The sequence below is a fragment of the Tauraco erythrolophus genome, chromosome 14 (assembly GCF_009769465.1).
Source record: "Tauraco erythrolophus isolate bTauEry1 chromosome 14, bTauEry1.pri, whole genome shotgun sequence".
In the NCBI taxonomy this organism is placed as follows: domain Eukaryota; kingdom Metazoa; phylum Chordata; class Aves; order Musophagiformes; family Musophagidae; genus Tauraco; species Tauraco erythrolophus.
The window spans coordinates 10760262-10777388 of NC_141478.1; the positions used below are offsets into that span (position 1 = coordinate 10760262).

Here is a 17127-nt window from a genome sequence, read left to right on the forward strand (position 1 = left end):
CTTCTACTTCAACAATCCTCAAGTGTAGCCTCAAGTATCACCAAAATGACATAAGAACAGCTTGAACTGGTTCAGATCAAGGATCCATCTAGCCCATAAGATTTCAACAGTAGCCATTAACTGGGCACTCAAAGAGCTTGTCTGGAGGAAGTATTCAGGTACAATATTCCTGGAATACTTTTCTGAACTCACCTTCTTTTCTTAGCCTGCTGTGGTTTGTCTATATAATAGTACTTGGTGGATCTTCCCAGTACTTGTCCTGTCTCCCCCGAAATCTATGTAACCCTCTACTCAAAAAAAACCTGTGCCAAGAAGTGCCAAAGATCATTACATGGTGGACAATCACCTTTCATTGTTTTGAATCTGCATCCTAGTACTTTTATTTAATGGCACTCAGTTGTTCTGCTGGAAGAAACAAGAAATCCCTGTCTAGAGTTTCCACCTCATTCATAAAAGGATCAGAACTGTGTACAGTACTCTACCATGGGCAAATCAAGAATTCATACAGCAAAAGGATGATACTCTTTGCTAGGTTTTACACCTTCCCTTCATAGCATTTCCTACCATTCAATTTGCACTGTTAACTGCTGTCAAGCTCTGAGCTGGCTGTTCCTTGGAAAGATGTACATGAGAATCATCGACCTAGAGAAAAAGTGTAAATGTTAGTCACATAAACACCTTATATTCATGTAAATAAAGTTAGAAAATCAGGACCAAAACCAGAGCTTGTTCGAGCTGTCCTATCAGTTAGTGACATTAATAAAATCCCTACATGGCATACAGTATAAACAACACATCTCTCCAGTTATAGAGCGATTCCTCCTTCTCCTTTCTAACAAAAGTGTTGATGAGATCAGCTGAAAGAAACAGTAATATGCTGGATGTAGCTGGCAGTTTGCTACTAGAACATCAGCTACCATGCAGGCAACATTCAAGACACTACTATGCTATTGGGTTTTTTCAGCCAACATCCATGTTAGTCAACCAGGGAACAGTTTAGAACTATTTGGAGACTCAGGAAAACAAAGTACCAAATATGTAGCTTCTGCAAGGTGCAGGCAAGGAAACATTTACGGCCAAACAGAGCTTGAGAGAACAAAATCCCTCACTCTTCGCATTCTGCGGCAGTGCAGGTGTGGCCATGTCATTTTACTTCTATGATACTAAAAGGCAATATATCAGGCAGTTAAAACTCTTCTTTATGTCTGCATTTAGTATAGAGTGAGCCTCTATAGGTCCTTTCACATATACACACCATAAACGATGCCCTGTCTTGCTTGCATGCACTGACAACAGATTGTATCCTAGAAATTCTAAGCAGCTTCGATTTTTGGCATAGCACCTGATGACAGAAAAAAACATTACTTAACTACAGAAATACATGTTTCCACATATAAACAAGCACTCCGCTTATTTAATGCTGCAAAATAGCATCGTCAACCAGTTGAGACCTCCCACCATGACACAAATGACAACAGTTAGCATACAACAACAATGTAGTAATTGCATTCGTAAATGCATTTTTAATATTGTTTCACAATTTAGTTGAGCTGACTTGCATTCACTGTGTTTCTAGTGGATCCAGAAGCATGACAAACTGACAATTCTTGGAAACCACATTTCTCAAAACAGACTGAGAATACTGTTTTCATTTTCCCTCTATAATGATGTTAAATCTAATAAATATAAAATTAGAAACAGAAATAACATTTTTCCTAAACAATTTATGTAATATGCTGTCTGGAAGGGATATATTAGGCCAAGTTTTCAAAAACTGCCCTCTCTTTTCAAACATGTGATGCTTGTACTTGCTTTTCTCAAGTATTATCAAATATCTACACACCCTGGTACTAGAATTTACACACCAGAAATCAATTCTTTCAGAATAGTTTTTAAGGGTGAAAAGTTTCAGTTTAATCAGCTAAATACGATGCCAAATGTTTAGCCAGGCTTTTAAAAGTGCCTAAGGCACCTAGTTCCGATTGGATTAATTGAAATTTACCTTGTTACTTGTTTCAAAAAAACTGTATTGATAGGTTCTTCGCTGGATAAGTACTTAACCGTGTTTAACTTATGTCTGAAGTCTTACAGCAAGTCATCAAAACAAAGGCTCTACATCAAACGACCCTTTTGAAATGCTGCTATATCTGCATTAAGTTTAGCACCCTTGCATAGCTAACAATCATCAAAAGTACGTTTGCAGAACTGTACTTCCTCCTAGAAGTTGGAGTGAGGCCATTTTGAAAATATGATCCCTAAATTCAAGAGCACTTGACAGTCTACAGCTAATATCAAGAAAAGTTCTCCTCTTATGGTAAAGAAAGTTACATACATGCTTTCAAAACCTAAAGAAATTATTTATCTATCAGTACAGTAAAGTGAGTGCAGAGGGCATATGACAACTGCACTGCTATACAGTTCCTATGTGGGTCTTAGTTGTCTCTCCAGAGTTTCCACGGCTATATCCAATGTCCCTTCTGGAATGTTGGGCTCATAGCAAGCTGTACTTCAAAAACAAACCCACTCTTTCACCATGCACAAACTCTCTCTGTTTTACAGAGACTTTGCATAATAAGAATTACACTGGAATTGTTCACATAAGGCTGTGTTGGACTGTATGCAGTCACAAGACTATCATCAGTATTACCAACTACAAAATCTTAACACCACACTGACTTAACAGTAAAGTACAACATTCACACAGTACGACAGAACTACTCATGCCCAAAGATTTCTTGCACAGCCTTACAACACAAACAACTATAGAGGCACAATTATAAATCTGCTACCACTATCACTGAAAGTAATATATTTTCTTACTTCATTGCAAGTCATATTATGTTTGGTGTTTACTTAAACCCCAGCTCCTGGAATGAGGTGAGCATGGAGAGATATTTTAAGAAAGGCTTCGAGCCCAAAAATTGCAGATAAAGACACAAATATGTGAACCCTACAGGTTCCAGAAGTAAAAGCAAATAAAAATGACTCAGATGTCAAAATACGTGTTCTTTTGAAGCCAAACTCATTATTTTGGATGGCCAAATCATGATTTCTGAATAAAAGGTAAAAGGCCTTTGATATCAGTACAATTAGGCACATGTATTTTCTGTGATGCAAAGGCAGGGACGGAATTTGGTGCACTGTGCAAAACTGCCACCTCAGTGCCATTTATGCCCCAATTTGGTAAGGAACATGAAGGATCCAGCTGCACCAAGCAGACCTGAATGAGGAATTATCAATGACTAAGCATTCAAGCCTCTGCTAAAACCAAAGATCATACTAGAGCTATTCCTTCATTTCTTCACTACTTTTCCAAGAGAAATTAGAAGCCACTGGTTGTTGTGAGAGATTATTCCTGCACTTGAGGCTTCTCTAAAAGTGCTGAACTTTTGAATATCTAGTTTTGGAACCAGCAATTTGCAGCTCTCCACACAACTGATTTGAGAATCTCTGCCCATATTTTAGTGTAACCTCATCAGAAATTATCATCACAGTGAGCACTGATACCCAAGGTGGAGACCTTGGGTACAGAATTCAAAATCTGGCTGGATATTGACACTAAAACACCTTTGCCACATTGGAATGAATGGGTTTGGACCAGCTTTAGCTGAATAACCGAAGCTTAATTTTCTGAGTTGAATCACTGTCAATCATCATTCATAATTACTATGATAAAAATATTTACTGAGCAAACGAAAACAAATACATAAGAAATTAAAAGGATACCCTCACCAACATCATCTGCACTCTTGGCCATCTCCAACAGTTAACTTGAATTTTTTACAAATACATTGCAAAAAATAAGCATTCATACATAGTTTGTGTCTCAAGTCACAAGACAGATTCATCACAGTTTATTTGGCAATGCAGCTCTTGGATTGTAGATTGAGGGTAACAGCAGTTCAGATCCTACGAGTACTGGCTGAGCAATCATTATTAGTCATAAATTTAAAGCAAATTCAGAAACTTAAGTTTTCTGGTAATGCTGTCATTAAGTCACAACCTTGTCAATAACAATGAACGTTTTAAGTCAGAACACTTCTAAAGAGTCACAAAATTTATTTGTCTGTAGTAGACATTTCAATCTTCAAATCAAGAATAAAACCACAGGCCTATTGAGGCTGACTGCAAAACTCCAGATAGGTGCAGAATTGCAACCTTCCTACAAAAAAGTGCAACTGCTTCAGATTTAACTCTCGACTTGCAAATCTCACCCTGATATTTTTTATTAAAATTACTGGAGATTTAAGAATCCTTACTATTGTATGGCATGTAGATCATAATCTATTTTCTGAATATCAATGTGCAATACATTCAGTGACTGTAAAACAATATTCCAAAGGTTTTCCACAAAGATGGTCTCCAAGTCCACTATGTCATATAATGGACATCAGATTTTTGGCCTTGCAAAACTCAACCTTAAAGATATTTACTATGTTGGTAGTTTTTGGCAGATTGGTTATGGCAGAATCATTTTGAATAAGATAATGTTTTCAGCATGTATACCCTTTACATCCAAAATATCAGTTAGGAAAAAAACATAACGCAGGCAGGGATGGTAGAAACATAAATCATGGGAGCAACCAACAGTTTATGCAATGAATATGCGACCTATGAAACTTTTCCTTTCATAGAAACCCAGAGCTAATGCTTCTTAAATATGCAGACAGGGCAAGTTTGCTGTTATTCCCTCCTCAGACATTAGCAACCCCACGGTCTTCGGAGGCGAAACGGACTGACTCGTAGAGGGTTTAACTAAGACTGTAGCAACTTCAGAAAATATCAGCATATTCCTGATTTGAAACCAACATACCAAAGAATAAATCTAAAATGAATCCATGCGTAAAGTTCTTGATGACCTGTTGATCCATATTCTGCTAGCCATCATTTCTTGCTGCCATTAATCTATTAGTATGTATATGCAGATATACAGTCTTACACACATTTCATAACAAATATAACAGCATCTAGTTGAATGGTGTAATAAAATGTTATAACAAGGTTAAGAAAGAGTTGGTTATCACACTGAACACCCTGCCTTTTCACTTATCAATATGGAAAAATATGTTCTCAAAAAATCACTTAAAAACACCAGAATTGGACTTGGATACTTCTGGGTTTTTAATTAGCTTAACTACTTCCTAAAATCTGTAGTATTGATGGCTCACCTGCTACCATGTGAGAAAAATGAGAAGCCTTTTACACCCTATTTATCAACAAATACTCATGAATAGTTAAATTCAAGGCCAATGACATAGTTAATGTTCACAAATACATTTAGTCTGTGGAATACAGTAACTGCTTTGGATAGATCCATCATCTAAATCTTTAGAAACAACAAATTGCTCCATGTTGGTGCTACCATTTGGTGGTGGAGTTTTTTTTGTTTGCTTTTAAGAAAAACATACAGATGTTATTTGCTTTGATTACCATTGGCTTTAGACTAATGCCGTTCCATTCATTTCACTTCAATTGGTACATATCAGAAAAAAAATAGATTTTATGTCTGCAAAACAACACAGCCAAGGCCAGCCTGTAAGCGATCTCCTCCTGAGTCATTTATGCCACTGCTCTTGGCCACAGAACAGATGTAATGAACAGGCAGCTCAGCAATGCTCAGCAGTAAACTATTCATGGGGTTATTCTATGAAATTTGACTTACCTACTGGTATAGTGACTAATCTGCCCTTGACAAAATAATTTTGTCAAACTTAAGACACTGCGTATCTGTAAGGGCAGAGTTCAGTTTGGAGCCTAGCTAAATGCTGTGCTTGTTACCATGCTAAGAAAAAAAATCAGAAAGGGCTCCTATATCCAAAGTTAACTTTCATTTCTTCTCAGTAACAGCTACCTCTTTCACAACTTCTCATGTTAAAGTTTCCTTTGTGTTACATTCATACCACATTTCCACCACATTCTTTTAAAATGGTCATTATTTTATTCTGTACCTGCCTCAAGCAGGATGAAATTAATCAATTGCACATAAGTGACATGACATAGACTTGTGACCTTGCCCAGCATCCAATTGTTTCTAATTGATTAGCTCCAGACATAAGCACTTTAATAGCCAAAAACAACATAAGTGGAAGCTGTGGTACAATATTAGGGTAGAATGACTGTGTGTGGTCCATATAGTATGGCCCCAAGCAACCAATTAAAGAATTAATGGTTACTGGATACCGAAAATGTTATGTTAAATAATATAAAATATCTTTTATGTGCCTAAAATTGTGATAAAACACCTAAAACCTAGGAGCAGAATGGCCTCTTACAAGATTGAGGTTAAGTGCTAATGACTCAAATATGCCAAATAGATTAGAATATTTTGAAGGACAATCAAGACTAAAAAATTTGACCTGGATTGAAATGTTCATAAAACTACTCGCAATAGTCTATTGATTACTACAATGTGTTTGGGTTGTTTTTATTATAAAGAGACAAGTGAAGCTATGCCAAACCATTCGTGGAGAAGAGGAAACTATGCCACTACTGGTTCCAGTTCTACAATAAGAAAAATAAGAAAAGAAAATACAGGAAAAATACTGTAAAAGAAAAACAAAACGGTCTCTTCATAACCAAAAGGCCCAAACGCAAAGCTGACATTTCCCTTCTCAGAACTTCTGTTCTCATCTTGAATAGAACTATTAAGTGAACTTAACATACCACTTTCTGAGTGTTTTACAGGGTCTGTTATTACAATACCACTCAACTGCTTGCACACAAAAATACAAACTGAAGAGGCACAGCAAATCAGTAACTTTTTTGTTCTTGCACAAGAAATATGTGAGCAAAAAGAAGATCCCACTGTTGCCTTATCTGCTTGGACACGCACTGAATGCACTGCATTTTACTGTACAACTAACATGAATCTAATGATTTTCACTTTAATGGCAAGTCCTTTACTCAAGGAATCAGTGTACTTTCATGACTAGTTGCAGCCATAAAACAGAGGAGGTGATCATCAGCAGATAGCTGTCAAATGATTCACAGCACACAGTGCTCCTGACAATAGGTTGGAGCCCTATTTCCACTACCTTAAAGCTCAAAGTCCATCTTAAATTGGTCATAGCTTGCTCAATATAGTCTCTTCTGTTCTTCATACTCCTTTTGAATTTACTTTTGTCAGCTGTAGTGTCCTTCAATTCAAAATTATTCAGGATGCACATTTATATAACGCCCAGCACACCAGGCTCCAGTTTGAATGTACCATTTCTCAGCATCACTATAGCACAATCAGTACACTATAGTATTACAGTAAACAGTATCACTGATTTTATTTAAAACCAAGATTTTACTTTTTTTTTGTCAAAAACTACTACAATGCTTCAAAAAATGGTGCTATTTCAAAAGTATCTTCCAGTTTTAGTTGTCCTTTTCAAAGGATTTCTGGATTTAGGCATATTTAAGACTGAAGAATCCTTGAAACGTTCTGTACTGTGGGAACTATCAGTATAGAGAATGACATATTGTAACAACATCTCTGCTGCATGCCAGCACACCATATTTCTTGAAATACTCACTTTTTGGAACTGATTAGGTTCATGTGTCAGGCAACAGATCAGTTGGCAGATAAGATTTTCCTCCATGGTTCCTGTACTCATTGAACACTTGAATCAAAAATCTTTTTGGACCAACTTCCCCCCCAACACTGCCTTCCAAGTGCTTTAGATGTTTCTATCCAGGTATTTATATAACCCTTGTCACTTACAGTATCTTAACATTTATCAGGTGCTAAATCTCCTGGGGGCAAAGAGCAGCTGTGCTGCCTGGAAGGACCCATGGCATTACACATCTGGCAAGATCTCTTTGGTCCTCGTATAGTAAAGTCAGGTATGATATTACTAGAAAGAGAGGGAATTAATTTCCCACATGGATGTCTTTGAAATTCAGCTCAGTGAAAGGAAAACCTTCCCATCAGGAGTCTTTTACTTACAGTGCAGTTCCTTCAGCAGTTTTCTGTCTAAAAAACAGTAGTTCAAAGTGTGAAGCAAGATCATCTGATAAAGGACCAGGCATGACAATAGCACCAAGTTCACCACCTACCTGTAGGTGAGCACAGATAGCAATAGCAAGCCAAGTGATCTCCCAGGAGAGCCCTGTGGCTTTAGGGCTGGCCATCCTTGTGCCTTGGGGCTCTGCTGAGAGAAATTGGTTCAAGTTACAAACAAAATCAAGTGGGCTCCGCCAGAATTTCAATGACTAAAGCAAACTGGGCAGAGGCATGGAACCGGCCTTTGGAAGAAATGCAATGCAAACACCAGAGTTTTGTGCTGCCCAGAGGAGCAGACAAGCAGTGCATGCCATGAGCACAGCCTTCAGGGTGAGGTAGTTCCAATTAGGGAACAGAAAGGGGTGAGGGGGATGAAAGGTTTGGGGAAGCTGGCAACAGTTGGCAAGTTTCATTATCTTCTCAATGTAGGTCAATTTATCAAATTGGGAACTCCTCAAATCTTGATCTTTGGAAGATAAAATCCAAGGAGCATAGGATTTCTGATGTACTGTTCCAGCACTTTCACCCACTCCCAGGTCTGGGACTTCTGCAGTCATTTGCACTGCCTTTGAAAGCTCTGATCTTAAGAGCTCAGAGACTAAGTGATCAGGGCAGAGAGAAAAAAAACCCATCAGTTTAGTGACAATCACTATTAAAGGGCCAACACGAAACCATCAGTCACTTCTACTAAAAACTTCCATTTAAAATTGCCAACAATAGCCATGTAATAATGCTGCTAATTCTGTTATTCCTAGGGTCAATGCATCTTTTTGCCTCAGACTATTCATTACCACAATGATCTCAAAACAGTACAAGTTCCACACACCTCGATACACATGCACACAAACGGCCCTCCCTCCCCTCCTCCCAGCCACCACCCCACTATTTTGCAAAGCCCCAGAGTGAATGCAAGTCTCTCCTTCAAAAAAAGTACTTCTTTCTAAGAGGTCAGGTATCCCCCAAAGGAAAACCATCTGTCCAGACAGTTCTTGCACCTGTCCACTAAATGTAATTAGGATTCCTTACAGAGCTAAGTGTTTTATGCCTTCCCTTGAAAAAAAAAAATTACAAAGTTCTCCTCACCCAAAACCTTTAGCACTCCTGCATGCTTTTGTCATTCAAAAGTTTCGCTCAACAACGGCATTAAGAGAAGGAAGGTGAGCTGTTTCCCCACCACCACCCTCGCCGGGCATTCCTGAGAGCAACAACTGGCAGAACGCACCGGACTCCGGTACTCCGCAGGTGCCAGTGCCTGGGCACCCCATGCAGCCCGCACCGCTCTGCCCTCTCGGACGCCCCTCGCACAGCACCGCAGCCGCCCCCATTTGCACTGAACACGACCGGCGGGTCTGGGGGAGCCCCCCGCCCGCCTCCCGCTCGGGGAGGCTGCCGCTGCCCGAGGGCCAGCCCGGGCCGCCGCGGGGCTCCCTTCCCCCGGCGCGGCCGCCGAGCTCACCCACCTGGTGCGGAGCCGCGGCGCCCGGCTCGGCGGGCAGCGCGCAGCGGGGCTGCGGCCGGCAGGGAGCGGGTCCGGTTCTGCGGGCGCCTCCTTCCCGCTCGCCGGGCAGGGGAGAACCTCGCCCGTCCCGGCACCGGGGATACAGCATCCCGCATCACGCGCGGCGGCCCCTCCCTCGCGCCAGGCTCCAGCCCACCGCCGCGCGTTAGCCAAGGTCCCACAGGCTGCTGGCACCGGGCCGCCCCCGCCCGCCCGCCGCAGCCCGGCCCCGCCGCGAGGCGCCCGGGCGCCTCCACCTGCGGCGCGGGGCCGCGGCCCGGCCCGGCGCCCGCTCCGCCACCGCGGCTCCGCACCCCCCCCGCAGCCTCGGCCGCCCCGGCCAGCGCAAGCGGGCGGCCGGCCAAGGAGGCCCGGCCCGGCCCCCCGCCCTCGGCGGCGGAGGCACTGGCGGCCGAGACCGCGGCAGCCCGGCACCAAGCGGCTCGTCTTCCCCCGAGGGGTAAAAGCTACCGTGAAGTCAGCGCCCAAATCTGATGCGAAGCAGCTTCCAAAACCACAACCATCCTGTGTCTCATCTCCAAGTAACTCTCACAGTACAGCTGCAAATCTGCTCACGCACCGAGGAGGTCTCTGATCACGCTGCCCCTCCGCGATATTTTTAGGTTTCCTGCTGTAACTCCGACGAGTACGTCTCACACGGCAGCTTCGCTCTCGTCCTCCCTCTGAGCTCCGTGCTGCTAAACGGCAACGCTAAAACCCTCTACCTTTGTGCTGCGGCTCCCAGAGATGTCCCAAGCTTTCGTCGAGTTCGCTAGGAGCAGCACGTAGAAAAAGGGCTATTATCCCTACCACTGAAGTTAAAAATACGCTCCAGTGAACTAAACATAACCGATGAAGAGTTTGTGCAAATATGTTGCGCTGGAAACGTTTCCAGTCTGTTTAGGTTTCTCAGTAGCTGTGGAAAGCGCCTCCTCCATGGTTAGGAGCAGAGTGCCCTCTGCTGAAAGCAGCCCGAGCGCCAGACCCGCCCCAGGCGCGGCCGGGGCCGGCGCGAGCTGCGCGCCCGGCTCGCGGCAGCGCGAAGGCTCCGGGACATCACCGACACACGAACGCCCGCACCGCCCGGAATGCTTCATCCATGATGCCTTTGGAAGAGGCACAGGCTGCTCTGTCTGCAGGCTCGCCCTGGCAGCTGAGGCAAGCTGTTCTTCCCAGTTACGTTACCACGTACGCTATCACGATAACAGGCTGGGTAGCAAGCAAGACTCCTGCTAAGGTCCTGAGCTGCTTCTAACACTGGTCAGCTGAAAGTGTATCAACTTTCTGAAAAGCTTTGCTTTTCATCCATTTCAATTGCTACAGTTACTTAAACAACCACACAGTCCTTAAACTATGACTTCAGTTATACCCCTGCAATTTGTTATCTTCCAAAAAGATGCACAGGTGCAGTCAGCAGACACTGACTTGATCACAAATGGTTTTAAAGCCAGAATTTAGCCATTAGGTCAACTGACACAGAAAATCAATTTTCTTGTCCCAAAGCTATGACTGGTAGTATTACAAGAACAAAACCAAAAGATGTTCACAACTACAGGATGAAGTTGACCCTCAAGACCTGCCATCTAGTTAGGAATGTGCACAGTTTACACCATCCCTATTTAGAATATCCTTTCTCCGAAAATCATTTAACTCTCAATAGTGAGGCAGTCCCCTGGGTCCCTGAAGCAAAAGCTGCAGTGGGCTATTAATTTGTTTGCCAGATGGGCATATTTAGACAAAATAGCTCTGGCTATGTTCCTAGCACTGGTATTAGCCATATATTACATTGAAAGGTTTGGCTCTGATGTTCTAATAGCATTTTCCAAATGTGCTGGTCAGCATTTCCTTGTTTTTCCCTTCTTCAGTGCTACTTATCTCTGTTGTCTACTTTTCCTCCCAGCTTACTCTGATACCTTCCTTCAATGCTGCTCCTGGTCTTTTGCTTCAGCTCAGTTGGCTGCGTGCATCCCTAACCATAAAGGATAATCAAACACCATGCACGCAAATCTTAGAAACATTTGTTTATCTCCTGCAATAAATATGAGAGTAGAAAAGAAGTTGTGCAACAGGAAGGAGCCTAGGTTAGACAGCTCACATCAAATACAGCAACTCAAGTGAGGCTGATGTCATGTTACCTACACAATTTCGTGTGATCCGAGTCCTAGGTTATAGGTTCTATGCCTGAATTTATACAGCATACAAGAAAACAGAGGTAAACACCTGCAAGCATTACCCCCAGGGAGATTTCAGAAAGCAGCATTCTAATAAACAACGTAAGTGCCTTGTGGTACCTACCCAGTCAAATGGCGATTGGCACTGTGCCTTGCCCAAGCTTCTGAAATGACAGGGTTTAATAACTCCTATTCTGCCTCACCACCCATGGTCTGGCTTTGCTTTCATTGCATCGAAATCACCCTTTTTGTGAGGAAGATCAGCACCCAGGAAGTAACAATGGAGCATAAAAATAACCTCAGCCTGCTTCTGGAAGCTACACAGGGGTTTTGCCCTGTGAAAAGCTCTTTCTCCTCTGTGAAGCTCATTCTCATTGACTGCTGATTTGTCATCTCCTTTATGCAATTTATCCAATTTCATAACCTTACCCTTACTCCACACCCCTGCCACTTTACTCCTTTCTCCCTAGACTTTCAGTGAACCTGGAAACTTTGCGATTTTGACACCTGTTGGAGATCTCCATAATCCCTTCTGCTGAGCCAAGCAAAAACTCACTGAAACTCAGGTATCCAAGCAAGAAGTAGTTGAAAACAACCACTTCAAAACTGAACAGCACCTGCAACTCCATGGCAGACTTCTTCAATATGCACCCTAAAGTTAAATGCCACAAACTTACAGGTTTCAGTGCCTGATTTTCATCCCTGGAGGAGTTTGTCAGCAATTCTGCGAAAACTAATTGATCATTCAAGTTTAAGAGAAATCACCCTTTTCTAAGGAAACATGTAGCTTCCCTTCTACTCACTGTCTTGTCTGAATGGATTATAAACTCTTCAAGGCAGGAGCTATTGTTCTTTGTCTATTACCTAATATTTGCACAATCCCTGGTCAAATGGCAAGTCCTTTAGTTCTTTGGGTATTACCTTATTAGCAGTTTTTACCACACAGTCTTCTAATTCCCACTCACATTAGCTTGGCAGAGTCAGCATAAAATTTTTTTGTTTTTTAAATAGAAAGCTATAGCAATGCTGCTCTTAGCACTCGGTTCACATGTGTAATTCTTGTATTTGACTCCTGTTATTAGCAATGCTTTTTTATTACATATATGCTTTTCTTTTGCTGCTCTCTAAAATATGCATCATTTAAATGACATTAAATATGACAGCTGTAAGGCCATACTGCTCATAAAATTGTGAAATATGGACATTTGCACTTATTTCATTGAACACATAATCATGATCTCATCCATCTGTACAGCTGGCATGGTCTCTCATGAGGAAGCTAGTTGGAAATATGATGGTCTTATCCTTTGTTTTATACTGACTTAAGACCATGTGTCTTCACTATCGAATGCAATAATGAAATATTTTGTCATTCATTGATTTACATTCAATTATAACAACAGATTTCAACTTACACTCAACAGTGCAGACAGAAATGGCAGAGAAAAAAGATGCGGCAAAATTGAAGAAAATTAAATCTCTGGTCTGGTAAAGAAAAGTCTCTGTTCAATCACATGATAACCACCAGATTTCGCTCTCTCAGTGAATATTCATAGAAAACCTACTCATCTAAAAGAAAATCCACCTTCCTCTACTTGACTTCGTCCTGAAATGCAAGTATCCTCACTTCTTCAGCAGACACCACCTATATATAAATATTCTCTCAAAACAAGTTTTCATCATAACAAAAAGTCTATACTAAGGAAAAAATATGTTTGGCTGAGCTACAAACTTCAAATCTATTGAAACAGAGCAGAACAACATTTGGCTCATAAATCAGGATTATGTCTAATGAATACCAAAACTGGAAGTATCCTGCCGAGGCCTCAAAGTTATCGGTAATAGAGCTGCACCTGATTGACTAATAAAAGGAAAAATTTAAATTTCCTGTAACTGGAGTCATGAGAACTCTGACACAGTATAATCAGTTCTTCAGCTCTGCATTGTATTTGCACAGGGTACTTGTTTATCCTGAAATAACAAGCTCTCTGGGGTAGAAAGCAATCACACACTGTCATACTTCACAAACATGTTATACCCTACGAAGAGTAAAGCCTCCATTACTATAAAGGTACAAAGTTCAGCTGCAGCACTGTGTCTTTGATTTCTTGGTGTTACAGAACCCATTGCGTTCCACATTGATCCTTGCCCTGGGCTTTAGAGACAGCTTCATCAATACAGTAAGCAGAAAAAAATTCTTGTGGCTTAAAGAAAGAAAAACTACTTATGTATAGACCTAAACATTGTAGAAGAAAACTACTGTCTTCCTCTCAGCTTGTGTTTAAATTAATCTAGTGATAGCCAATACAGCATATACAAATGGTCACTATTTCAAGTATTTGAATAAATATTTGTCCTTTCTTGTCTCACAAATACCTTTTCATCCTCAAGCAAAACAACTTGTGGCTCATTTGCATATTTATGATCCTGTACAGTAGTAGCAGATGCATTACATTTCATTACTTCCCAGAACAAATACATCTTGATTCAGATGGCACATACTTACTTTTTGTTGTAGCTCAGGGTTCATAGCCCTAACTAAAATGTTAGAACTGACATCTTGAGATACATTTATAAAACGCTTATAAGATTATGTTGTGGGTTTGCAGCATATCTTTTCAGAAGGATTTAGGAGCTTATTGTGGGTATAATCAGAAAATACAAACTTGTATAGATGAAGATTGAATGCAGACAAGGCAAAATGAAAAACTCATTGCAGAAGTAAAATACCTTCAGTTTACTTACACATAGCTACGTGTTCTTTAACAGACTTTTTTTTCCTAGTTTGCAAAAAAAATGCAACCCCACTGAGGACAGTTAATATGCCAGATTTGAATTCCTGAACTTGTTTGCCATTTTATTCTCATGTAACAGCAACAACAATCTGTTTCCCTCAGTTTGTGATGGTCTTTACTTCAGCGATTGCTAAAAATCAAAAGTTATTGAGTGCTATGTTGTCCTTGTTTTGGCTGGGATGGAGTTAATTTTCTTCTTAGTAGCTAGAACAGCACTGTGCTTTGGGTTCAGTATGGGATTTGGTATGAGAAGAATGTTGATAATATACTGATGGTTTTAGTTGTTGTTAAGAAATCAAGAACTTTTCAACTTTCCATGCTTTGTAAACATGCAGGTGCACAACAAGCTGGGAGGAAGCACGGCCAGAGCAACAGACTCACAATCCCTGGCTTAAGATGTGGGCTTAGGCCCAAATGGGCCAATGGAATATTCCATATCATGCAACATCATGCTCAGTATATAGCTAAGGGTTGGCCAGGAAGCTCACTCTCTTTTCCAGGGTTACAGTTTCAGGATTTTTCTCCTCTGGGATCACTAGCCAGTGATGGGACACACATTGGTCAGTGGGTGGTAAGCATTTGTACTGAGCATGATTCATTTGTATATTCTATTATTATTATTTTGTCATTATTACTTTTAATTTTATTTTATTTCAATTATTAAATTGTTCTTGTTTCAACCTACAAGTCTTCTTCACCCTCACCCCTTTGATTCTCTTCCCCATGCACCAGGGGCAGGGGAGGGTGAGCAAGTAGCTGCATGGTGTTTGGTTGCTGGCTGGGTCAAGACAGAGGCAAAATCTGGTTAATAAATAGCAGCTCTGAGGAAAGCAATTATGTTGCAAGTCATGAGCAACAGACAAAGGTCAGAAGGACAATTACTGTCCTCACTGTAATAGTTCACTGGGGAAAAGAAAGAAGCGTGAAGTAGGTGACCTGCATCTCAGAAGGTGACTTCTGTGTGTCACTACATGAGTGTCTAAAGATGCACAGCAATACAAAAACCAAAGAGTAGCACACAAGCAAGGAGTAAACAGTGAGAAGGAATGAAAAAGCAGGACAAAGTTGGAAGAAATACATGATACGTTATTGGGAGGAATACTAGTAACAAAGACAACATGGTTATGAAAGTAGAAGATTCATGATTAATGTAGGAAAACACAACAAAACAAAAGGAAGGAGTAAGCACAGGTAAGAATTGAAACAGAACTAAAAAAAATAAGTTCCCAAAGCAAAACTGAATTCAGAAGATATCTTCAGAAAAGTGCACTTTTTTTTTGACTAGGCAAGTAGGGGCATGTGCTAAAATACTACACAGGGGGATCACTTGTGCAGTTAGATGTTCTGGAAAGGACTTCACCATCTATGTGTACTATCACCACCAACACAGAAACAGAGACTGCCCTTTACCCTTTCACCGGGCAATCTCTAATTTTCTCACAGAGCCTCCATACCTAGTCAGGTACTGCAGCAATCATTATCAGGCCAGCAGAACTCAATCGGTATTTATTAGCTCTAGACACGTGTGAGTCACTAACATCTGTCTGTAGCAAACTGCTTAGCAAACTGTTTGTTGATCCATTCTAATGCATCAGAGCAATGCCATTTGAAACAATGTTACTACTATACCTACAGATTTCTTGAACTGTTACAAAGGCTGTGCAGTGACACCTTGTTTTGTTTCTAATAAATATTTAGGAAGACACCCTGGTGAATTAGAGAGCAGAATGATTCTCAGAGAAAAACAAAACCACTAAAATGCTACAAAAGTTTCCGCTGCCTATGCTGGCTTTGCCTCTCTGCCTATATTTGCCAGCACAATGTTTTCACACTAGTCAAGCCTGTCCACTTCCTATGCACAGCCTCAAACGCATTTAACACTTCCAAAGTGGATATGAACTAAAACATTTATATTGAGCCACAAAAAAATCTAAAAAGAGATACATCTGTCAACAAACTTGGCCTTACCTAAGTATTCAGCAGTCGTTCCTCTAACAATCTGTCATCACACGAGTGGCAAGGTCCGGTTGCTTCTTAATGAAGAGAGAGCCAAGTCAGGTACCCAGGCTAGCAGGAGCCACACCAGCCACAGCCCTGTCCCACTGCTCATGGCAAGATACACGAGGCACTAAGAGGCAACAACCAGGGTGTGCAGAGAGCCCAGGCAAACTCACAGACACAAAATCACCGGAACAACCACAACAGAGCTCAGAGAGGGACTGAAACCCAGGCCAGAGCTTAAATGGAGTTCCTGCACCTGAGGGCAGAGGTGCGGGCAGAAGCCCCAGCTGAAGCTGGTCAAGGTCGTTAAGGCATATTAGGGCACTCAGAGCCCCTGACAACGTTTGGAACCAATGCTAAGAGATTGCTCACACGTGGCTAGCATCAGTTAATGGATATCTGAGGAAACGGCTAACAGAAAGCTGGGTTGACTTTTTCTTGGTTTTCATTGTCTTGCTTTATCACTGTTGTTTTTTCTGGTTTTTTTGTTTGTTTGTTTTTTTCTTTATTTCAACAGCTCAAGATCAGGGCCTGGTTAACATAAGTGAAAAAAGTCCACAAATATTTTTTAATTTTTTTTTTTTTTTTTTTTAATTATTATTCCAACTTTGGAATCTGCTAATGTTGACTAAATTTCCCATACCTACATTTTTGTACAAAAAGGCTGTTTGT

The 17127-nt window shown here is 41.2% G+C and overlaps 1 protein-coding gene across 1 annotated transcript in view; it reads right to left on the reverse strand.

Annotated features, from left to right (window-relative positions):
* Nucleotides 1-8118, reverse strand: part of ADAMTSL3 (ADAMTS like 3) — a 181620-nt gene extending 173502 nt beyond the window's left edge. The window contains exon 1 of the mRNA XM_009984607.2: nt 8044-8118. Coding sequence (XP_009982909.2) covers nt 8044-8118 — 75 coding nt within the window. The remainder of the gene's footprint in view (nt 1-8043) is intronic.
* Between the last annotated feature and the right edge of the window lie 9009 nt (nt 8119-17127).